The 25,605-nt window shown below is 40.8% G+C and overlaps 1 protein-coding gene across 2 annotated transcripts; it reads left to right on the top strand.

The window, feature by feature from the left end:
• The first annotated feature begins 1,157 nt into the window (after positions 1–1,157).
• On the top strand, positions 1,158–21,776 carry trappc6b (trafficking protein particle complex subunit 6B). 2 transcript variants are annotated; one of them, XM_026333360.1, is made up of 7 exons: positions 1,158–1,409; positions 1,511–1,578; positions 8,284–8,379; positions 14,996–15,113; positions 15,529–15,612; positions 16,123–16,216; positions 21,128–21,776. In XM_026333360.1, exons 1-7 carry the CDS (start codon positions 1,329–1,331, stop codon positions 21,157–21,159), a joined length of 573 nt encoding a protein of 190 aa, XP_026189145.1. In that variant the 5' UTR covers positions 1,158–1,328; the 3' UTR covers positions 21,160–21,776. The 2 variants fall into 2 exon arrangements, with proteins under 2 accessions (XP_026189145.1, XP_026189146.1); XM_026333361.1 differs by lacking the exon at positions 8,284–8,379.
• Positions 21,777–25,605: the final 3,829 nt, after the last annotated feature.

Here is a 25,605-nt window from a genome sequence, read left to right as displayed (position 1 = left end):
TTTAGCTAAGGTTTGTATGGATCACGACCCCATCAACACAAAACCCCCAGAACTCGAGTATAAAAGTAGAATATGAGTTTATTGGAACACAAGTTAACAGAAATCTGGGAGAGATGGATGACCAAAGGAGATGGTCATCGCTCCTCGAGAGAGATGAGAGACAGTCCACTGCAGATCATGACATACAATACTCCGAATTAGAAAAAGCGTCCCCCTCGTCGAGTCTAATTCCACCTCGCGGGTTCCGCTGTACAGGAATGAAGACTGACTCCTCTTGAGCAGCTTCCAATAGTCAATAATAGTTAGAACGACTGTGGGTATGGTAAGCAGACAACCCGGCGACTTGTGTCAGCACGATCCCTGCTATTTAACTACAAGTCCACAGGTGACACACATCAGTAATCATACAACGTTCAGCTATTTCAGCCCCAACATTTCCCGTTGTCCCTTCACAATAAGACCACGGGACAGGAAATCTAGTTTCCTGAATGTCACAGATTAATTGAATACACATGTGGAACTGAGTCAAAATGAACTACAGTACATGTGCTTAAAGTACAAGGTGGAAGGAACCAGACAACAGTGAAGTTCTAAGACACAGACAAAGACACAGTTTAAATTATTTGACCATAAAAGAGTAGCAGCAGCTAATGTCTTCGGTTTCTTACATCCAACCATTATCTATTCCCACTTATTCCTAACTAGGGTCACAGGGATCTGCTGGAGCCTATCCCAGCTCTACTTGGGTGAAAGGCAGGGGTACACCCTGGTACCCAGTAAAACAGAAAAACATAGTTGATGGTTATTTCGAAAACTTTCAATAGTAGAACTTCATCTAGTTTGAAAGCCCCAGAAAATGCTAGCAATTGGACCCTGAGCTAAGATTTTTGATGTAGGATTTATAATATATTTCCAAAGTTTAAGTTGAACAGACATGTTGTTTTGTTAGAGTTCGGAATAGTAGGCTTCATTGGTGTTAGAGAGTACGCACTGCATTTCACCTTTAATTTTTTTTTAGTCTGTTTTATATTTTTTTATGGATTTGCATAGAACTTTGTCAACTATCAACTTTTGTTTTATTGAACGTCACAGGTGAAACTCCAAGCCAGCAGAGGGCAGTAATGGACTAACAACGCAGTCTTTGCTACCACCCCTGCTTTTCCACAAGAACGACAAGGAAGCGCTTGTTTGTGTAATAAAGACTTTATATACTGACGTGTGTTTTAGCTGTCTTTCTGTTTTCTGTAAATGGTGTTCCATTGTAAGTGACACGGTGAACCAGCTGACGACAGACTGCTGTTAGAACTACGGGCTTCCGTGGACAGAGAATGGCAGACGAAGCTCCTTTCCAGTTTTTACATAACGAAGTGATACAGTACATTTACAAGTCATCTGTAAATGGAGAGACGGTAAGACAGCAAGAAAGTTTTCTCTTCGGTGGAGTTGATGATGATGATCTGAACAGTTAGCGGTTGCGGTGTTTATTGGTTGTCATCTGTCATTCATTCAGGAGAATGGAAGAAAAATCACCAAACTGGAAAACATGGGATTTAGAGTCGGCCAAGGGCTAATAGAGAGGTAACAAGATAACGTGTTCTGTTACTAACGTGTTCCTTTTTCAAATCTGTACAATATAACATTATGACATGCACTCATCTGCTTTTAATATTGTTTTATTTTTTGTTTTCATACGTCAGTGTGGTCATTACTGAAAAACACTCCTCATCTTGCACATTTCTATTTCACCACTACCACACAGACAAAACACAAGCTCTAACATAATAACCTACTGCACTAAACTGATTACTGACACAACAAGTAGGCCTGGACTATATATGTGTGTACATGTGTGCAAATCATTTCAAACACTTTGTGGCCAAAACATTATTCCTGTCGGTGAAATAACAGTCAACTTCAGTCGGTTTTCAGGTGTAGACTAGTTAATTTTTTTAATCTCTTATGTTGTTGGTGGTAAAGAGCTCAAATGCTGTAAAACATGGTGTTAATATTCTGTGATAATACCTGTCACAATACTAGCTGATTTCAACTTACAACTTAATACAAAATGTGTTGAAGTCTGTCTTTGGATAAAACCAACTCAGTAACATTTCAAGAAGTGAGTAACATCAGAATTGAACCCCTGGTTTTTTGAGACAAAATTCAATGTTTAAAACAATTCCATTTTTTTTTTAATTGAATGAAACACTAGAGGCATAGTTGATTTTTTTTTTTTTTAACCAAAAACACTATAATAAAACATGGACCGCTTATTTGGACTAAAAGTGCAAAATGCAAACTTACTTTCACTAACAAGTTTTCTTTCTTTATTTTAGAAAAACAATCAATACAACATGACATGACATGACAACCTCTTTTTGTGACTTTGCAAACATTGAACAGTCTTTTTGCCTGTCAGTTCTGGTTATTCTAGTAAAAAAAGCAATATAACAAAATATGAGGGATTTGTGAAGTGCAAACTGCAGACTTAAATCACTTTTTTATAAAATAAATAGTTGTCACCTGAAAAAAAAATCCCTGAAGAAAAACAATTGTATATTGAACAAAAGTTCAATATGCAACTTGCATGCTAAATAAAATCAGTCAGGTGCCTGACAGCATTTTACGTGTTTTTAGCAAGGAACACAAGCCTGTCCACAGCATCAGGCTTGAGACATGCACTGTGGCATGTTGCAATGGTCCTACCCATGCTAAAGACCCTCTCTGATGGGCACTTGTAGCAGGAATAGAGAGGTACTTCCTGGCCAGATCTGAAAGTTTGCCTCAATATTGCTTTCACCACTGAAATGGATAAGTGTCTTTGTCTGTATCTGGGGACAACAAGTAGGACGTCAGCTCAGTTTCAATTTTATCTGCCTCCGACTGTGAGGAAGGTGCCACTTTCTTTGTGAAGAAGCTTCCTATAGATTTTTCCTCTTCAGCTCAGACTGAGCTTCTTCTTGCTGCAGCATTACACTTGTCCCAGGTCGTGGTGTGGTTTTTTTAGTGGGTAGAGACATCAACTCTGTGATGGATTTTTTATTTTTATTTTTTCAGTCTTGTCAATATCAGTGTAAGCTGTGTGGAAACTAGGGTCCATCAACGAGGCTATGTCCAACAATTCATCAGTAATAGAATGATTGTTTGTAACTGAGGTACACCAGTATGTTTTTTTTTTTTTTGTGAGCTTAGTGTCTTCCTTGATTTGGTGGGTTTGGCAAGTGGCCGCCCAAACTGAGCCCTTTACTGCTGGAGGTTTCTTCTGTTAAAGGGAGTTTTTCCTCTCCACTGTCACCCAGTGTTTGCTCATAAGGGATTTGTTGGGGTTTTTTTTTTGTTTTTGAGATGATTGTATTGTGGCTTGGCGCTATACAAATAAAACTGAATTGAATTGAATTGAATTGATTTCCTGGTTGAAGGTGACTGCTTATGAACACATGGAGCACAGGTTTGATCCACGAAACGCTCACATGTGATCCTCTGCAGACAGAGCATCAGTAAAATCTTGCACTGGTTTTATGGCTTTGTTCACAGACTCCAACACATCTATGTCTTGCCATGTGGGCACAAGATGTCTGCTGTTCTTAACTGACCCCGAGACATGTGCAATGGCTTTCTCTTGTTCCACGTGTGGTAGAAATTTCTTTAAGTTTGAGAGTTGCTAATTCTGAGAAAACAACCACAAGTGTGATGAATCATCTCAGGTTTAATCACGGGTCCGGAGAGGACGTCTTTGCAGAAATCTTCTGACTCTCTGTGTTACAACACCAGGTTTATATACAGTACTGTGGTCTAATCCTGAACAGACCCCCACATTGTTTATTCAGGTATCTATCTTCAGTCTTCTTACCATCAAAGAGACAAATTGTTGGCAGTTATTTACAACCCTCTACCCTAAAACACTAAACCAATAAAGAGACAGAACCACATAGCATCAGAGGGTCAAGCAAACATTCAACCCCCACACTGGTTTAAGTCAGTGACCATTTGCTCTGTTGTAAAATCCTCACACATGACACATTGTATCATTTTTTGCCTTGAACACCACGAGATTGGGATCTCTGATAAGCTGATGAACAGGCAGTCTGAGCTCAGTCTGTGCTTTAGCCAAATCTCTTCTTTTTTCCAAACTGAAGGGAAAAGCACCAACAACTTTCTTACACTTTCAGGATGGATGCGCTGTCCGTTCTTATGGCAACACATTTATTTTCTCTTAAAACAGATAAGAGAAACACAGGTCAATCAAGGAGCATGTCTGTTGCCGAAATTCATCACATACTGAATATTATTTACTTGTTCATGCCAGACACCTTGCCAGAGAATCAGAAACAATAACACGTTATAGTGTAAATGTTTATGCAGATACATGTCACTGGACACATTACTCTTTAAACCACACTAAATTCTCAAGAAATATCTGCTGCAAACCCATAAACATCACCAAATAGATAGTACTTCACAAATGTTCTTTCAATGTAATGGCTGACAGAGCCATGCTGAATGAGGTCTTAACATGTCTGTGAAGAACCTGTCTTCAATTTACCAGGCTGCCCTTTCATCTGTTCCCAGCAAATTAAGGAACAAATCAAATGTCTGCCAGGAGGGACACTCTTGGTGTCAAGGTCTCTTGGTGCATCAGAGGGGTCACATGAGCATACAATTAGATCCTAACGACCCTCACCTGAGCTCACTTCTGTCGTTCACCTAACGAACCTATTCAGGCCACGTGTGAAGTGAAACCAACTCAGGAGTGTGGGTTTAATGACTTTCACCTGATTTACATAGCTCACTTAATGAGCCTACGGGAGTAGGGGTGGAGTGAAACCAACCTGGTAGATAAATTGGAGGTTCCATACCAGCTTTTTTGTTAGACTGATGAAGCCACTTGGATGAGTGGTGAAATGTTTCAATGTAAAAACTGAAAGTCCAGTTGCCATGACTCAACCTCTAGAGGTCTTGACATGTTAATATGTAATCACAAACACGTTATTCTTTAACTTTAAATGCACATCACTATACAGGACTAATCCATGTTTGTACAGATCTAAACAGTTTATCATTATACCTCATCTTGCCTGCTTATTTCAACTATATGTATATTTAGACAATTTCTCACTCGTCACACTGAAAGTTGCTAGTTTTTAACTCTCCATTTTGGGTTTGACACTCTTAAATGCAGTCAAATTCAACATTTTTAATGTCTCAGGCCAGAAATTCGACTCTATAGGAACACAATGCACTGTTGGTTTTTACCAGAGTAATAATTATCAGCTTACCTGTTTCTCATCATGTACTGAATACTATTTCCTTGTTATTCAACTACTGATGCACTGATGAATAAAGTGTGGGTGCCCCCTGCTGACAAACCTGAGTTTAACAAGATTAATTTTACTCTCAACACAGTGTAATCCTGTAATACAAAATAAATAGTCACAGGAATGGCCATTGTTCCTGGATCAGACAAAGTTAAAAATGTAAAGGGCTTTTTTGAATTTGAATCTCTGAATTTCCCCCATGGGGGATGAATAAAGTATCTATTTTTATTTGTCTCTTTTAAGCTACTCAGGGCTCTCCCCCATAACATATGTCTCCTGGCATATCCGGGAACAATTAAAGCATTTCTTTAAACACCTCAGCCATCCATGGCCTCCAGTAACCCATACTCTGGCCCCATACTGTTACCTGAGTCTCTGTTACCTTGCAGTTTCATGGTACCAAGGATGGTTGACCCAGTGTATCATAACTCAGTACCACAGGCTTATGTCTTTGGTGAGCTCAAAGTGTTTTTCTGTGACTGGAGTCCCTCTATTTGTGGTCAGGGGGTAAGAAGTCACAGGGCAGCTGGAGGTTTCTGTGAACCACTTTGTTCCTTCCTTTACTGTTTTTTGGACTGATCTCATAAATGTCCTCAGCTTTTCTCCCCTTCACCTTATATACCTTATCTTCCAAGTAGGTCTGTATTTTCCTGTGGGTCCCTCTGGGGGTGAGGTTTCTGTGGAGAGCTGTGTGTTAACTGGGTAGAGATCTCTTTCCTGAACTTTCCTGTCATAGAAAACTTTTCCCTTGAGTGCAAAGTCATTGAAGACCTTGTCAGCTACAGTTTTGGCTTTGTTCCTAATCACGTAGGCCTGTGAGAATCTTGTAAAATGATCCATGACCACTAATATATACTCATAACTGTGCTTGCATTTATCCCAAAGCAGGAAGTCTATGGAAACTAGCTGGAATGGATAGGTGGTCTGGATTGGCAGTATACAAATCTTTATACTCGGCTTTTTCTTCTTGAGACACTTGCACACTCTTGTGACAAAATGTTCTACATCTTTACTCATCTGTGGCCAGTAAAACTGTTCTCAAGCAAGGTCAAGCATTCTTTCGACTCCAAACTGACCCATATCCTGGTGTAGTTCTTTAAAGACCAATAGATGGTAAGCTTTGGGAAGCAGCAGTTGTTTTTGACGGGAAGTTCTATGGTACAGGACACCATCTTGGCCCACATTAATTTTTAGCCACTGTTTCAGCAGTATGGCCACTGCAGATTCTCTGCTTTCACTTCAGTTCTACTTGGCCTCCTGTTATGTGACTTATACCAGAGGACTCTTGACAAGATTTTATCATCTCCCTGCGCTTTGCATATTTGTTCTGGGGTGAGAGGTGAACTGATTACATCTTGACTGGCCTCAGCTGTGCAGCTGCACAGCTGCGCATGTAGTCCTCAATATCCATGGTATCCGCTACAATCCATCTGCAGCTAATATGTTCTTGCCTGGGCAGTACCGGATAGTGAAGTTATAATCGGCCAACTCCCCCATCCATCTGTGTCCTGTCATGTTGAGTTTTGCAGTGGTGAGCACAAATGTCAGTGAGTTATCTGTATATACAGCAAACGATGGGGCGTTGTACAGATAATCCCAGAAACGCTTGCATATGGCCCATTTTAACACTAAAAGCTCTGCTTTCTGGAGTGCAGATGATACCTATTCTTTGATGGACTCAGGGTGCGAGAGCAATAGGCGATCACTCTCATCTTCCCCTGCTGTCTCTGGTATAACACTGTGCCCAGACCAACTTGGGATGCATCACAAAGTAATACAAATGGCTGGGTGAAATCTTGATATCCGAGGACAGGGGGCTTGGTGAGTATATCTACAAGATGATTCGCTACTTCTTCATGAGAGCTGGTGCACTGTATAGGTGTCTGTCATGGTAAGTTTTTCTTTCGTGTTTTACTGGGCCCCCTCATGGTCGGGTGTGGAGCGTGATTTTTGTGGTTCGAGATGGTGAGAAGGTTGTATAGTGGGTGGGCCACATGGAACAAGTTGGGTATAAAAGATCTGTAATGAGAGAGGAACCCAAGCATTTGGCATACATTACCTACAGTGACAGGTTTCTTCTCTTTTAGAGCTATCACCAGAGCCACCTCGGCAGGGTCCACTGTGTAACCCTCTCCCGTCACCAGTTTGCCAAGAAATCTCACACTCGACTTGAATAGTGCACACTTCTTTGGGGTCAACTTTACACCATGCTACCATTGGCGAACAAGATGGATGTGCTCCAAGTGTTCCTCAAAGCTGTGACTGTGCACTAGATTGCATCAAGGTACAGGAGGCAAATCGTGTCCCTCAGATCAGCCAAACAATGTTCCATGCTCCTCTGGTACTCTGCGGGGGCCCCGAGCTCAGGCCAAAGGGTATGCGGACCCATTCAAAGAGCCCCCATTGTGTGATGAACGGCTCTCCTCATCCAGATACCCCTGTTGGTACGCCTTAGACGCCTGGTGTAAGACGGAGAACCATGAGCTTTCACCCAGTGCTTCCAACATATCCTGAATCCTTGGGATCGGATGGCAGTCGGGGACTGACTTGCGGTTGATTTCCCTAAAGTTAACACAAAGGCGGAGAGTGCCGTCCTTTTTGCGGACACACACCACCAATGACGAATAAGGGACTCTGTAAGGCATGATCCATCCTATTCTCAGTAAATCCTGCAAGTACTCCTTAACTTCATTGGGAAGAGGCTTTGGGACAGACATATAGCTCTTTTGCACTGATATCATGGAGAGTAATATGCATCTTGAAAGACAGTATACAACCCACATTGTCACTATCATAGGCATTCCTGCCGCAACACTGTCCTTCCCGCCTCCTGCTCTCCCTCTGACACATGGGAGAGATCCATAGGCGGGGTCCCATGATGTTGGTCTTCTAGCTTGCTCGTTACTTAGCTGTGGTGTCTCTGTGTTGTCCTTCATTTCAGCTATTGTCTCGTTCTCTTCTGTTTGCACAGGTGCCGTATATATGGCCTTGACGGGTTCCAGGTATCCAATCACTCTCTGACGGTCCAGACAGATGGTGCGATCAGTAGTGTTGGCCATGGACATGGGTATGTATGGGACTCTCTTTTTAGGGATCTGCACCAGTCCATCATTGTAGATCAAGCCTTCTGGTGGAGGATTAAGCATATCCAGTGAAAACATTTGCTGGCCTTAGGCTTGTGAACTTACACGTGCTCTTATGTAGACCGTGGTAACTTAATTAGCTGGTAAGGACACTCTTTTTCCACCAGTATGAACTACACCAGTCTCTGCATCAACTTGACCACATGACAAGCAGTTTTTACTGTTATTGTGAAGACTTTACTCATTTTCTATACCAGCTGCCTTTTCCCACCTTTAGTCACTGGCAACTACTGGGTCACTTGACAATAGTATTGGCACTTGTAAATTTGTTGTGGTGGGGTCATTGCCTAGTCTGAAACTGACTTCAATCCAGCCATTATATGGAATGGGAGTGTTGTTAGCAGCAAGAATTGTCAGTGTCTCATCCTCCAATAACTCTGAAATGGGTCTGACGACAGTGTGAGGAAGGTGGTTTTGTTGCCAGGGTTCATTCACGATGCTGGACTGGGCTCCCGTGTCCCACAGAGCTCTAACTGGGCAATTGTCCATCACACATCTGCTTCCTACAATGCTTACCAACTGTGGCTGGTGTCGAGGTGGTATGTAGTTAACCACATGGTTAACCACATGATGGGGCAATGGCTGCTGTTTTTTCAAAGGCTGTTCCTGGTTGCAAGATTGGGCTAGGTGGTGGCTGCTCATTTTGGGGCACTCGTTCTTGGACTACTGCTGGCCCAGCCTCAGCAGTCCCTGTCCATTTCCTGATGTGGTTCTGTATCCACGAGAGAAGTGGCCTTCCTCCCCACATTTAAAACAATGCCAACACTGCTCGCCTATTTGCTCATCTCTTCAATTCTTGCAGTCTTTCACTCTCTGCTTTTGATCAGGAGGATGGGGGTTTTCTTCGATTACAGCCAAAAATATTTGCTTAATTTCTTTGTGAAGAATATCTGTTGCGTATTCAGGGTGTCAGGCTTCGACTCATTCACTTTCACTGTTTTGATCGCTGCTGATGAGTTGAACTCCTTAGGTTTAGAGGTGCTCTGAGCAGATATGGGTTTTGTGAGTCTGAGTGGAGCCCTTACACTTTGGAAGTTTTACCAGCAGTGGATCTTTTTTGTTTTTCTTGTCTCTCACTTTCAACTTTTGCAGCCTCATCAACTTTCTGTATAGGTTCCTCATCTGTTATGCTCACATCACTGAGATAAGGCAAAATCTGGAACTTCACTGCATCACTCAACAGCCCAGTTTCTATCGAGCGGAGGAACTTATGCAGAATGACGGTTCTGCTGTATTGTTCATCAGTGTCCTCATTTGCTGCTTTCTATAACAGCTTCTCTTTAAGCTCGATTGCATGGAATACAAAGTTGAAAGCAGTTTCTTTGGGTTCTTGTGCGATGTTAAGGAGCTGGTGCTAAAGTTCTGTGGATCTATCTACTCCATATTGGCCTTTCAGAATAGTGAGAAGTGCACGCTTGATCTCTAACATGTCCCTTAAACGCAACCCCGAACTAACAGCCCTTATTACTGCTTCCACCACTTCAGTCTGTAAATGTCTATTTATTTCTATTCCCATCTCAATCTGGCGGACCAAGCTATGACAACTTATTTAATTTTCCATAGGTTAATAAATTTTCCATAGGTTAATAATACACTGTGGGCAAATTCACTACCCTTTTGTTATGTTCGGGATAAAAACATCCACTAAAATAAACTGCTGTAAAAATATATCAGATAAATATTTTTTTCAACTTTATTTGCTTAAATCTATTAATCAACTTCAGTTCTGATCAAAACCACTAAATGTTTAAAAAAAATCCAGGATTTTTACTCTTCAAATGCCAATTTCATAAGTGATGTGAGTGATTTGGGGAAAATACACATATAAACAATGCTATGATAGCCTGAAAACTACTTGAAGAAGAAGAAAAAACGAAAGCAATTTTAAGTAAACTTTCAGAAGAGCACAAAAAACTGATATAGCTAGAATTTTAGTGGTAACTGCTACCCAAAACGTTGCTCAAAGAGGTTACAGGGAGAATATGGATTCAGACACCAAGGGGAACTTTCTGGCTTTACTAGAGACTCTAGGTAACCACAACAAAATCATTAAAAAGAAACTGAAAGGAGTAAGTATACCAACCACCACAGCCAAAATGAAATATTGGACATTTTGTCAGAAATGGTATGCTCCACCATTATCAGTGAGGTCAAGGACAGTCAGGTGTTTGCTCTAATGGCTGAGGAAACCAAAGACATAAAAAATAAAGAACAAATTTCTCTTGTTCTCAGATGTTACTACAGAAGGACTGTAAAGGAGAGCTTCATGCATCAAGATGCCGCAGGACTGACAGACAAGATCATACAGTGGGTACGAAAAGTATTCAGACCCCTTTAAATTTTTCACTCTTTGTGTCATTGCAGCCATTTGCCAAAATCAAAAAAATTCATTTTATTTCTCATTAATCTACACTCAGCACCCCATCTTGGCAGAAAAAAACCCAAATGTAGAAATTTTTGCAAATTTATTAAAAAAGAAAAACTGAAATATCACATGGTCATAAGTATTCAGACCCTTTGCAGTGACACTCATATTTAACTCACATGCTGTCCATTTCTTCTGATCCTCCTTGAGATGATTCTGCTCCTTCATTGGAGTCCAGCTGTGTTTAATTAAACTAATTGGACTTGATTAGGAAAGGCACACAGCTGTCTATATAAGACAGCTCACAGTGCATGTCAGAGCGAATGAGAATCATGAGGTTAAAGGAACTGCCCAAGGAGCTCAGAAACAGAATTGTGGCAAGGTAAAGATCTGGCCAAGGTTACAAAAGAATTTCTGCAGCACTCAAGGTTCCTAAGAGCACAGTGGCCTCCATAATCCTCAAATGGAAAAAGTTTGGGACGACCAGAACTCTTCCTAGACCTGGCCGTCCAGCCAAACTGAGCAATCGTGGGAGAAGAGCCTTGGTGAGAGAGGTAGAGAAGAACCCAAAGATCATTGTGGCTGAGCTCCAGAGATGCAGTAGGGAGATGGGAGAAAGTTCCACAAAGTCAGCTATCACTGCAGCCCTCCACCAGTCGGGGCTTTATGGCAGAGTGGCCCGACGGAAGCCTCTCCTCAGTGCAAGACACATGAAAGCCTGCATAGAGATTGTCAAAAAACACATGAAAAACTCCCAGACTATGAGAAATAAGATTCTCTGGTCTGATGAGACCAAGATTGAACTTTTTGGCGTTAATTCTAAGCGGTATGTGTGGAGAAAACCAGGCACTGCTCATCACCTGCCCAATACAATCCCTACAGTGAAACATGGTGGCCCAGCCAGAGTCCTGACCTAAACCCAACTGAGCATCTCTGGAGAGACCTGGAAATGGCTGTCCACCAATGTTCACCATCCAACCTGACAGAACTGGAGAGGATCTGCAAGGAAGAATGGCAGAGGATCCCCAAATCCAGGTGTGACAAACTTGTTGCATCATTCCCAAGAAGACTCATGGCTGTACTAGCTCAAAAGGATGCTTCTACTCAATACTGAGCACAGGGTCTGAATACTTATGACCATGTGATATTTCAGTTTTTCTTTTTTAATAAATTTGCAAAAATTTCTTCATTAGTGTTTTTTTCTGTCAAGATGGGGTGCTGAGTGTACATTTATGAGAAATAAAATAAAATTTTTGATTTTGGCAAATGGCTGCAATGACACAAAGAGTGAAAAATTTAAAGGGATGTGAATACTTTCCGTGCCCACTGTATGTATCATAGAGAGATATGAACTAGAATATAGGCAGAATTTGGTTGGACGATGGGGCTTCTGTAATGTGCGGAAAGAACTCTGGTGTTCAAGCCAGTCTTAAAGATGTGGCAAAACATGCATTTTATGTCCATTGTAATGCTCATTGCCTCAACTTGATTATTGTTGACACTGTTAGAGCAGACTCAGAGGTTGACTGCTCCTTTTCTCTTGTGCAGAAACGATACGTGTTTATGTCTGGACCGCCACGAAAAAAAGCTAAGTGATACAAGGTGGGCCTGTCAACACATGGCTTGTCAAACTATTATGGATAGGCTGAGCAGAATGAGGAAACTTGTCGCACAAATATATTTTACCCTGTCCTTGATAACATGCTCAGCGAGATCAGTAGACGGTTCTCTAAACCAAACTGTGAAATAATGAAGGGCATTCAAGCCTTAAATCCTACAAGTGCTACATTTTGTGATGAGGAAACTGTTCTTTTGCATTCATTTATGAGAGCAACATTGAAGACCTCAGACATAAATTGCCCTTCATAAATAAAAAAATAAAAAAATATAAAATATATTTCTAGAACTAACTCGACAAATGGTGAAAAAAGTGCAAATATGAAAATATAAAAAAAACGTCACTGTATCTCGGTACTAGTGGCTGCAGTCAGCTGCTTGAAAAATTTGAGTGGCTTACGAACGTGACAGGGGTGTAAGGTCTCTTCAAATTATTAGCTTTCATACTGTCCGCTGCTAGAGTTTTGAGACACAACAGACAGTGATCTTAAGAAAAAATGATCTTTTGATTGACAGTGTTTGTGCAATACTGCAAGACTGCAGAATGTGATCTTACACTGTCTTTTAAAAAATATATGTTTTTCTGAACATTTAAATGTGTTTAATTTCTTCCCTTCCCTTCTTCCCTTGTTCCCTGTGCTTGCGTGGGTTTACTCCAGGTACTTAAATTGCCCATAGGAGTGAGTGTGAGTGTGTGTGGTTGTTTGTCTTTGTGTGTCTATATGTGGCCCTGTGATGGACTGGTGACCTGTCCAGGGTGTACCCCTGCCTTCCACCTGAAAGAGAGCTGGGATAGGCTCCAGCAGATCCCTGTGACCCTGGTTAAGGAATAAGCGGGTATAGATAATGGATGGATTTATATTAACAAATGAATTTAAGTAGTGATACATATGTTTAAGTATGTTTAGTTTAAGATAGTTACTCCAAACAACTTGGGGATGCAAAGAAAATTAGTTAAGTAAACTAATGATTTTTAATAAAGACTAATGATCGTCTATACACGGCCAAACCTGATGAATGCCTGATCCCGTCTGATCTCGGAAGCTAAGCAGGGTCGTTCCTGGTCAGAAACTGGTTGGATAACCAGTGGGTTGTGTCAGGAAGGGCGTTCAGTGTTAAACAAGGAATTCTCCAGAATTCCTCCAGAATTCCATCATTGCCCTGTTATTGGCTATTTAATGTTAAATGAGCAGTGCCATAACTCCTGAATGTAATCTAAATCTGGTAGCTGTGCTAGAAGCAGAGGTAATGTTTTCAGCATTACATGTCAAAAACTATGAAGGTCACAGTTGTAAAATCTGGTAGACAGCTACCTTGTGCTTAACATACTAAAAAATTATAGCTGTCACACCCCCATGTGGCTACCTATGTATCGACGACTGTTGAATCAAGAGCTAGGCTTACTGGTGCAAACATGAATATTTGAGATCAACATTGTTACCACAGACATGGCATTGAGTGTGTGCAAGCAATGCTGAAGCTTGATACTATAGTGCATAGGTCACTAACAGGCGGACCGCCGCCCCATACAGCCCTACAGCCAAAACAGAAGATTGTGATTTAAAACCTAACGGGGCGCTTCTATTTCCACCGGCGCAGCTTTTTTAGACTTTACGGTAGTGGAAACGCACAGACCAATTGCATGCGAGTTGAGCCATCCCACGTGATACCACTCAGCCAATCAAGTCTGTGCATCCCAGGCGGTAAACATTACGACTCTACATTGTAAACAGCGCTAGAGGCAAGTTACACATGAAAAGACAGTACAAAGAAAAAGAAAGATAGCGATACATGTAGAAAACAAAGGGAGAGAAACTGTAAAGTGAGACGGAGAAAGAGAGAGAACTTAGTTAATGAGAGAACATTATACATATCTACAGCCATACATATATGTTCAGTTGTATGTTACATGACAATAAATATTGTCAGAAAGTTTTTGAATTGTACTGAATTCATTTGATTTGACAGTCAGGTATTGATTACATGCAGATGTTGATAAAACTACTAGGCTACTTAAATACATATCACACTAACTAGTTAGACATTATGATCTTCCGGACCTTTGCTTCAAGAAATTTTCTCCAACTGGACCTCTTTAAATTTTAGTTGAATACCCCTGCTATAGTGCCACCAGTTGAAAGAAATTATTTGGCAGACTTTTAAAAAAAATGTCTAAAAAACTCAACTTAGTATAGAGCTATGTGAGGCTCTAGGTCTTCAAATACTGTAAGACAGGTGTGAGCAATCCATGTTCCTCGAGGGCCAATGCCCTGCTTGTTTTCCAACTATCCCTGCACTACCTACTGCTGATTACCTGGATCAGATGTGTTCTGCCAATTACAAGTTGGACTATGGCCCTCAGTGCTGTATTTTCCCTGTGTGAAATTTGTTTTACTTACTTTGTTTTTTGTGAATTAAAACAAATTAAATATTTTTTTAAGTTTAATCAAGTGTTGTTGTTGCAGTACGAGGTATTACTGCAACAACAACACTTGTTTAAGTAAATTGTGTTTTCTCAAGCTCTAGTCTTGATTAAAACAGGTTTTCCTTTTTTCTAGGCTGACAAAAGACACAGTACGGTTCAAAGATGAGCTGGACATAATGAAGTTTATTTGTAAAGACTTTTGGACCTGTGTGTTCAAGAAGCAAATTGACAACCTTCGAACCAATCACCAGGTATCACTGAGTTCTCCATCCCCCTCTCCATCTCTGTTATTATTCATGGACTATTTTTTAAAAAATAGAATATGTTAACAGAATGCACTCTGAGCCAGCAGTACAGAAAAGACTTAGTCCAGTCAGATATTCAGTCAGGGTCAGTCCTATTTAATTTACTGTATTCTGTATATAATATAAAGGCCTGTCTGTATAATGCAGTACAGGTCACCAGCAGAACACAGTAATCATATGCCTCTCTGAAACAGTTTCAACAAAACTACTCATTATCACCTTCATGGAGTATTGACTGCAAGAGTGTTGGATTAGACTTTTTATTTTTGCCTAGTATAGTTTTGCCCAGTCTCCTGTCACCAGCTGTAAATTCTGTGCACTTGATGTCTGTCATTGCCGATGCTGTTTTCATGTGTTTCAGGGCATCTATGTGCTCCAGGACAACAAGTTCCGATTACTAAATCAGCTGTCAGCTGGGAAGCAGTACCTGGAACATGCCCCAGAGGTGCTCTGCCTTTATTTCATTAAGCTTTATGTCTGCTTCTCATTGTATTAAATGTCTTCTTGTTTCCTTCACTAGTGTGTTATCAATGCACCTGGATCTGGGTTCAGTCTGCAGATGTACAACTTTGGGTGCACTGGAGTTTGTTTTCGCGAAAAGGGTGTGATGTACTGTATTTTACTGTATAACAGGCTATTAAAAACTAATGGCATCAGAGTAGTGTAGTGATCTCCTTCACGATGATAAAATTAAATGTAAATTTATTTCCTGTTTTTATGATTTCCTTTAAATCAACAGTGATAACAACTACAGAAATCTCTAGTATAAACTTCAGAGTAAAAACGTTGTTGGTGGAATATCGGAAATATTACACCTCTATCATGTCATGTCTTCCTACTTACAGCAAATAATAATTAGAGCAACTCTCAAATGATCACTTGTTTGATTCTTATTTTATGGTACATAATTTATCTACAGTTCCCATGACACAAATGACTCTTTGTTTCTCTGCAGTATCTGGCCTTCACCTGTGGTCTGGTGAGAGGAGCTCTGTCCAGTCTGGGAGTGAAGAGTATTGTGACAGCTGAAGTGTCCATCATGCCTGCATGTAAGACACTAGAACCCAACTGATATGGGTTTTTTGGGGCAGATGCTGATACTGACATTATGAAGTAAAAAAATATCTGATATCGATATATCGCCCTATATTATTTATGTGTATATTATAGTACAGTACCAGTCAAAAGTTTGGATATGCTTGCACAGGCAAGGGCATTTCAATTCGTGTGTCCAAACTTTTGACTGGCACTGTATATAGAATACAGTATACATAAACAGAATATATATACATAAACGCATTTTAAACGCACATTTAAAAAATCAGTGGCATATCTGTGGGATATTCGCCAATACCAATATATCTGCGATAGGCTTGTATCGGCCGATAAAATTGACAAAGCGATCTATCGGTTGGGCTCTATAAGACACACATCATTTGTTCATTGTACAATAACAGAGATTTTCTCAAAGTTTTGATTTTATTACATTAAAAATGTTCAGCAAGAACAACTTAACAGTAAGAAACCTAGGCTGACCAGGGCCTTTCTGTGTGGAGCTTGCTGTGCCTGTGTGGGCTTTCTCTGGGTGCTCCAGCTTCCTCCTACAGTCCAAAAGACTTGCTGGTTTGTACACCCCAGTTTTCCTTAAGGCTGATACATAATCCGCAAGACGTGTGATGTGTGTCTCTATATGCCTTACAAGATGGGCTATAAAGATTTTCATACCTCTTCACCGCCTCTGCCAGCCATTCCTCAAAAGTATCCATTACTATGACAACCACCAGCAGAGAAAGCGGAAATGAAAACATTTCCTCTTGCCGCATTAATCACAAAAAGACGTCAAAAGACGTCATTCTTTTTGTGCAGCCCTAGGAGAGAGAACAAATTTCTCTTTTTTTGTGGAATTCAATTCAATTTAATTCAATTCAATTTTATTTGTATAGCACAATGCAACCACAAGGCGGCACAATCCAGTGTCTTCATGTGCTGGTCCCAAGTCCGGGTAAATGCCAAGGGTTGTGTCAGGAAGGGCATCCGATGTAAAATTTAAGCCAAATCAAACATGCAAATCACAAATATAACTTCCCATACTGGATCGGTTGCAGCCCGGGTTAACAATGACCGCCACTGGTGCTGAGAGAGAAGAGAGAGAGAAGAGGAAGGGCAGGAGTGTAGGACTTAAGAGTAGGGACTTTCAATGTAGGGACTTTGTCAGGGAAAACTAGAGATTTGGCTGATATGATGGAGAGAAGAAAGGTGGATATCTTGTGTGTTCAGGAGACCAGGTGGAAAGGTAGCAAGGTGTATAGATTAGGAGCAGGGTTCAAGCTGTTTTATCATGGTGTGGATGGAAAGAGGATGGAGTAGGAGTTATCCTGAAGGAGGATTTTGCTAGGAATGTTCTGGAGGTGAAGAGAGTGTCAGATAGGATGATGAGTCTGAAGCTGGAATTTGAAGGTGTGATGTTGAATCTTGTCAGTGGTTATGCCCCACAGGTAGGATGTGAGTTAGAAGAGAAGGAGAAATTCTGGAGGGAGATGGATGAGGTGATTGTGGGTATCAGTGGTGAGAGAGTGGTGATTGGGGCAGACTTCAATGGTGAAAAAGTGATGCGTAAGTTTGGTATGCAGGACAGGAATGCAGGAGGACAGATGGTGGTAGACTTCACAAAAAGGATGGAAATGGCTGTAGTGAACACATTTTTCCAGAAAAGGGAGGAGCATAGGGTGATATATAAAGTGGAGGCAGGAGCACACAAGTTGATTACATCCTGTGCAGATGTTTCAACCTGAAAGAGATCAGTGACTGCAAAGTAGTGGTTGGGGAGAGTGTAGCCAGACAGCATAGGATGGTGGTGTGTAGGATGACTCTGGTGGTGAGGAAGATGAAGAGGACAAGGGCAGAGCAGAGGACCAAGTGTTGGAAGTTGAAAAAGGAAGAGTGTTGTGTGGTTTTCAGGGAGGAGTTGAAACAGGCTCTGGGAGGTCATGAGGTTCTTCTAGATGACTGGATAGCTACAGCTAAAGTGATCAGGGAGACAGGTAGGAGGGTACTTGGTGTGTCATCTGGAAAGAGGAAAGCAGATAAGGAGACTTGGTGGTGGAATGAAGAAGTTCAGGAGTGTGTTACGAGGAAAAGGTTAGGTAAGAAGAAGTGGGACACAGAGGATAGAAGAGAACAGACAGGAGTACAGGGATATGCAGTGTAAAGTGAAGGTAGAGGTGACAAAGGCCAAACAACGGGCATATGAGGATTTGTATGATAGGTTGGATACTAAGGATGGAGAGGTGAATTTGTACAGGTTGGCGAGGCAGAGAGACAGAGATGGGAAGGATGTGCAGCAGGTTAGGGTGATTAAGGACAGGGATGGAAATGTGTTGACAGGTGCCACAAGTGTGATGGAAGGATGGAAGGAATACTTTGAAGAGTTGATGAATGTGGAAAATGTTAGAGAGCACAGAGTAGAAGCAGGAAGTAGCAAAGATCAGTAAGGATGAAGTGAGGAAGGCGTTGAAGAGGATGAAGAGTGGAAAGGCAGTTGGTCCTGACGACATACCTGTGGAGGTATGGAAGTGTTTAGGAGAAGTGGCAGTAGAGTTTTTGACTGGGCTACTTAACAAGATCTTGGAAAGTGAGAGGATGCTTGAGGAATGGAGGAGTAGTGTACTGGTGCCCGAACAATGGAGATGTGCAGAGTTGTGTAAACTACAGAGGAATAAAGCTGATGAGTCACACAATGACGTTATGGGAAAGAGTAGTGGAGGCTAGGCTGAGGTCAGAAGTGAGCATTTGTGAGCAGCAGTATGGTTTCATACCAAGAAAGAGTACCACAGATGCAATATTTGCTTTGAGAATGCTGATGGAGAAGTACAGAGAAGGCCAGAAGGAGCTGCATTGTGTCTTTGTAGATTTGGAAAAAGCATAGGACAGGGTGCCGAGAGAGGAGCTGTGGTTTTGTATGAGGAAGTCAGGACTGGCAGAGAAGTATGTTCGAGTGGTGCAGGACATGTATGAGAGCTGTAAGACAGTGGTGAAGTGTGCTGTAGGGGTGACAGAGGAGTTCAAGGTGGAGGTGGGACTGCACCAAGGATCACCAAGAAATGAAGAGACGTGTGCAAGCAGGTTGCAACGGGTGGAAGAAAGTGTCAGGTGTGATGTGTGACAAAAGAGTGTCAGCAAGAATGAAAGGAAAGGTGTATAAGACAGTGGTGAGACCAGCAATGTTATATGGTTTAGAGACAGTGGCACTGAGAAAAAGACAGGAGGCAGAGATGGAGGTAGCAGAGCTGAAGATGTTGAGGTTCTCTTTGGGAGTGACGAGGATGGATAGGATCACGAATGAGTACATCAGAGGGACAGCTCATGTTAGATGTTTTGGAGAAAAAGCCAGGGAAGCCAGATTGAGATGGTTTGGACATGTTCAGAGGAGGGACAGTGAATACATTGGTAAAAGGATGCTGGGGTTAGAGCTGCCAGGAAGGAGGCCTAGAGGAAGACCAAAGATGAGGTTCTTAGATGTAGTGAAGGAGGACATGAGGATAGTTGGTGTGGGTGAGGAGGATACAGAGGGATAGGGTTAAAAGGGATAGGGATAGGGATAGGCCATCTGCCTCGACTGGTTGGGGTGAGTGGATAGCGGAGAGAGATCTTTGCTTGACCCAGACGTTATTTTGTCCTGCCATCTGGAAGTCCATTTTTTTTCCTGCTCTGAGGATTGAGGAGCGAACAGGCTGCCTGGAGTGAGGATGCAAGAGACGGTCCTTTGAGTGTTTTATGGATCAACAAGCAATGAGGATAGGATGACGAATATCTCTAAAAATGTGTTTCCTCTTTGCATCTTACATGAGTAATACTAAGGTTGGTGGCACACTAGACAATTTTATGCCTGATTTTCCCCCTCCAATAATTGTGGGAGCATGGCCCCATTCGAGGCTTGTCGGAACCAATTATTTGCCTAAACATAGTGTGTGGTGTCATCACAATTATGTTACTGCTCCTGATATCAAATGTATGATATTTACAATTCCTGGTTGGAGAGGCTTTAACAGAACACACACATAAGCCAGTGAGAGTGAGCAGCCCGGAAAACATCACCAACTGGATGTTGCATACTTTTACACCTCACAAATACAGTAATAAAGAAAAATAAAGAAGAAACACAGTAATAAATAATAAATATAGGCTTGTTGAATTATCCCAACAGCGCAGGTTTCTTTTTAACATATTGTGCAAGACATAACATTACTACAATAGGGTCAACAATGAAAAGTCATGCATCACAAAGTGACGTTTGATCACACAAGTTTCTGTGGAATGCCAATGCAAAATCGAAACTACAATCGGCAGGTGTTTGGTCTCCTGCTCTCGTCGAATCGTCTAGTTAGTATGCTCAGAGGATAATAATATTAGAAATTGGTTGAAACAGTCCTTTTGTCTGTGGTGTCCCACTTTTCTAAAATGGGTGATTTTAAAATCGTATAGTGTGTCTCCAGCCTAAAACATAAGAAAAAAGTAAAAGTGAAGATAACATGAATGCAATTAGGGGAACTGAGATGTACCCCATGTATGGCAGTACTGTCATAGGCTGGTGATCTTACCAGGTTGTACCCCAGTGGCAGCCATGTTGTGCCACAATGTTTCTAAAGTAGCCCTAAACAAACAAACCAAACACTGTCTCTAGGCAGGAAATTGTGTTTTAAAGGTGATGGCCCACCATATTCCCTCTCATGCCTGGAAACAGGGTGTGGGGTGTGAGAGGTGCTCAGAAGGTTGCATTCTGCAATATCACCACTAGATGCGGTTAAATCTTTCATATTTTAAACATTGCACCTTCAGGTTTGGGTAGAAGTAATCTTAGAATCACATTTCAGCAGAAAGAAAATTGAATTAGATTTCATTTTGAATGACGATAAAGTGTGGTCTCATGCATTTACTTCCCTTTTTGTTCTTTATCTTTGCAGGTAAATTCCAGGTCATGATCCAGAAAATATAAATTGCCCCCCACAGCAAAACAGTCACTGGACCCTCAGTGAAGGGGTCAACCATTCTGGTTTTTCCATGTATTTATCACCCATCTGTATTTCTATATGTGCAATGGTGAATTGTGCTTATGGAAGTGGTTTGTTAGCATATGGTGTTGCTTGAACTTCAGTGTTGTAAATTATTGCACAATATATGTACTGGTAGGAAATGATTTAACACTGATAGATAAAAACATAAAATATTTATAATTTTAAATTACTTTATTCATATTTATTAGTGCTCCTATTGTCACAGCTCTACTATGTAATCTATGATCACTTGAGCCCAAGTGTGTTTCATAAATCTGTTTTATGTTTAAGCAAGCAAAAAGAGAGATGAAATATATTTAGAAATTTAAACAAAAATTTGGAAGTCAGGCCTTCTGTCTATAACTTTTACTCAACTAAAAATGCAGAATGTCAAAATCATAAGGATTTCACTTGTAGAACACTAAATAACTGTAGACAATTATTGTGAAAGTCTGAACATTTACTGCTGGGATAAGACAACAGTAAAACTGTATGTTAATAGCCATTTTGGCTTTTATATAGAAAGAATGCAGAATAAAGGCTTTTATTTTGAAAGTGAGCATGCTGTGGGGCATTCAAATGACTCTCAATTAAAAGCTGAGTTTGAATCTTTAAAAGTTGCAGTCACTTGCTCTGAATAATTGTAGACTTTTATTGTGAAAGTCTTGGCATGTCCTTCTTGGAGAAGATAACATGGCCAACACTGAAAATGGTCCCCATGTGTAACAGCAGTGGACATTAGGCAGCCAGTCAGCGTAATTACCAACCACAGGCAGCTGTGGTCCCTGCAACTGCTGTGTGAGCAGTTGCTATGGTGACGTGAGCCCAGAGTGGGATAAGGAGTGACAGTGACACAGCACTTCTACACAGGCACAGTACAGATGAACTACAGAAAAACTATCAAAAGACCTATCAAAACAATTCCTTCACTAACAGCACCTATTATGTGAAGATATTCCATATTTGTATTTGTGTTTCATGTGTATCTGTATGTATCTCATGTGTATCTGTATGTGTCTGTGTCAATAAATGTATGTGTTTCTCCATGTGTGAATATGTCTATCTGTGGGTGTGTCTGTGTATGTATCTGTATGCATCAATGGTTGTATCTGTAATCATGTGTGTGCATGTGAGCGATTGTGTGTCCCTGAGTACATCTGTATATTTGCGTGTCTGTCTGTATGTCAGTGTCTGTATATGTCTGTATGTGTGTGTATCTTTGTGCCTCTGTGTGTGAATGTTTGTGTGCATCTGTGCATCATGAATATGCATGTGTGGGATTGTCCATATGTATGAATGTTTGCATTTGTGTCCATCTGGGTGTACGTGTATTCGTGAGTGCATACGTGGGACTGTTAATATGTGTGTGAGTATATTTATGAATGCATGTGTGTCTGTTTTTGTGTCTTGAGTACAACTGCCAATTTGTGACTGTGTTGCTGTATATTCATCTGTATGTTTCTCTATGTATTGATGTTTGTGTAGCGAATATATACCTGTATAGAACATGAATGTGTTTATTTTGTCTGGTTTATGAATTATGAATATCATAAACCATCTTCATAATTTGGGGGCACCAGATCCTTTGATGGCGGAGAAACCACTCAATTAATGAGTAATGCAGGATATCAGTCTCTAATCCCAGTGAGAGTTCACCGATTCAGTGATGAGTTTACTGCATCAATGATGCCAGTCATAGATGCCTTTTAAAGATTTATTCAGTTTAGGAGGAAGCTCTAGGTAACTATGAAGACGAACTGAGATCAATGAGATCAAAATATTTTTAACAGGAGGTCACCTCATATGTTTGTATTGAAAACACTAGAAACACCACACAGCATGTGCAAATAAAAGCAACACTATCATACAGTAAATGAATGTATATGAATGAATAAACAATAAACAACAGTCAGGTCAGCTGTAAACATATTTAAAGTGCATTCCCAAAAGTATTCTTTGGTTGTTTTTGGTCTTTTTAAGGCAAATTTGTTTTGTAGATTTTGTCTTCATTTGCGTTTCAATTCATTGAATTTCTCATTGAGCAATTTTTCCACTTTATCATTTCTGCTTTCTTTTTCTTTCCATAAGCTGTTAGATTTGGCGATTAGTCTTAGCTTGCCTGTTTTCTCTGCCTCGAGAGCCAATTTGTCAGCAGAGGTCTCAAGTGCATCTATGTCATCTTTCAGTTTTTTTTTTTCTTCATTTTAAGTTCTACAATAGTTTCATCCAGCACATATTTTCTCTTAGTGTTTTTTCTGTGTCATCTCTCTTTCTTCTCATATCCTCAAGATGTGTGATGTATCTCTGTCAGGCACCACCAACTGACATCAATAGCGGTTTGTCAATTGTGAAATTCTTGGTGCAAAATGCACCTCTGTACAACATACAACTCTTCTGAAAGGTTATCATGCTCAGCTTAACAACTAATTGAAAATCCATGCTCTACAGAGGCTTGACCATGTGAGAGGAGGAGGAGTTGGCGGCAGAGTCTCCATACCTTTTCATATGGTTTCTGTTTGGACATTCTGTCATGCAAAAATGTGTCAACCCTGTCTGTGTATGGATCAAAGTGGGAAAACTGTGAACTCTGAGGCAGCACAATCTCATCTATGAATTGACTGTAGAGTTGACATGCATAAGGTATGTCAAAGCCTTCCTGAACTTAGTTATTCCGACACCTGCATCTTTGCAGGCCATTTCCCTTGGATCAAGGAAGGACAGGTGAGAAACAAGCAGATATTTGAGGGGGGGCTTCTCGATGAACTTCTATAGAGTTAAAACCAAGCACTTCTTACAAGTGTGTTTGAAGAACATCAGTGTTTTCTGTCCTATTGTCTTCAATGTGGACAAGTCCCTCAAAATTCTCCCTGCAACAAAACCCAAGTCCACCTGTGAGGAGTCAATGTGACAAGCTTGATCTCCCACCTCAATGTCCAGAAATTTATGAGATGTTGCTTCTTTCATGTGTTTTTTGATGAATTTGCACATCAGGCTCTTCAGCAGCTTGAACAGGTCTGTTGAAACAAATGGCATCACGGCCTTATCAGTCTGGTAGCGTGCAAGAAATGGAGTCACTTGCTTGCTCACTGACAAGATGAAATTAAGTGTAGAAGCCATGAGTGGATCTTCAACAGCCTCCTGAACCACCCCAAAGGACTTTGTGCCTGGATTTGGACACCTCTTTTTCCTTACACTATTGACATATGCAGCCATAAGTCCTTTCTAGTATAGGCACATTTTCCAGCCATCTTGTTCTGCAAAACTTTAGTGGTGTTGGAGAATCTGATCCTACTATGTTGAAATAATCTTCTCTACAAGCTGAAGAATCCCTCAGAAGGTGGTGCATGGATTGCAATATGCTGCCAACTTTCCAGTCTGTCCCTTTCATTCCTTTCTGAAAGGCTCCGTGTGCAGTATGGTGACCGCAGCTGCCAATATTGATAAGGTGTACATTATTGAGTATCTTTGGAGGGATTTGTCAACGTTTGAATAAAAAGACCAATTTGCATTTGGTCCATACATGGAGATCTGAACCATGTTTTCTTTTGGCAGATTTTTTAGTACTACTCTCATAGACTGATTGTCTAATGCAAGTGCTGTGTATCATGAATTTTGAGTCATAAAATCTTGACACAACTTTGTTCCCATCCCATAAACAGAAATGAAAGTCACATTGCTTTGATTGTGTTTTTCTGTTAAGGCTGTCAAAGAGAAATAAATAGTCCTCCCTATCAGAAGCACAAGTGTTTGAAATGTGGAGCAACACAAACCATGTGTGCAAATGTACACATTGCTAAACGGGCAAAAGCCTTCGCAATTGCACTGTCAGAGAATATTGCAGAAAATAACAACTAATAACCTAGAACTAAAGAAAAAAAAGAGATTGAAATCAAACCCATTTTTATTTGTGTGGGTATGACTATGTGTGTTTTCAAAGTGCAACCACCACAAAGTCAGATTTCAGCAACTCTAGTATCCTTACCTCACAAAATGTTATTCCCAATTACCTGTCTTCTGTTCCAAAAGTCCTATTACTCCTGTGGTGAAATATAAATATATATATTCTTACCAATCTGTGATCTTCTCTCTGAAGAGGTCCTGTGCTTCACACCATCTCCCACCTGGAATAGAGAAACATAAGTAACAATGCTGTTTTTTGATTACAGCTCAGCATATAACATCAATGTGCCTCATTCAAAAGCTGTGGATCCTGGGACTGAACTCACCCCTTTGCAACTGGGTCCTGGACTTTCTGTGGTGAAGATGGGTAATATATCATCCTCCACACAGACATACTAGTGTCCCTCAGGGCTGTGTTCTAAGCCCCCTTCTCTGTGCCCTGATAACACATTCCTTTGTCATCAGTTTATAGTTCCAATACCATCCAG

Source organism: Mastacembelus armatus, chromosome 7, assembly GCF_900324485.2.
Source record: "Mastacembelus armatus chromosome 7, fMasArm1.2, whole genome shotgun sequence".
Classification (NCBI taxonomy): Eukaryota; Metazoa; Chordata; class Actinopteri; order Synbranchiformes; family Mastacembelidae; genus Mastacembelus; species Mastacembelus armatus.
The sequence above is the reverse complement of the archived record's forward strand: the minus strand, read 5'-3'. Positions and strand labels throughout refer to the sequence as shown.

Bases quoted from the DNA above. Each gene is read 5' to 3' on its own strand.
- trappc6b (XM_026333360.1), top strand. From the start codon at position 1,329: ATGGCAGACGAAGCTCCTTTCCAGTTTTTACATAACGAAGTGATACAG. The intron at 15,613-16,122 runs GTGCTCTGCCTT...GTTTCTCTGCAG, and splicing joins ACCTGGAACATGCCCCAGAG to TATCTGGCCTTCACCTGTGG. The intron at 16,217-21,127 runs GTAAGACACTAG...TTATCTTTGCAG, and splicing joins AGTGTCCATCATGCCTGCAT to GTAAATTCCAGGTCATGATC.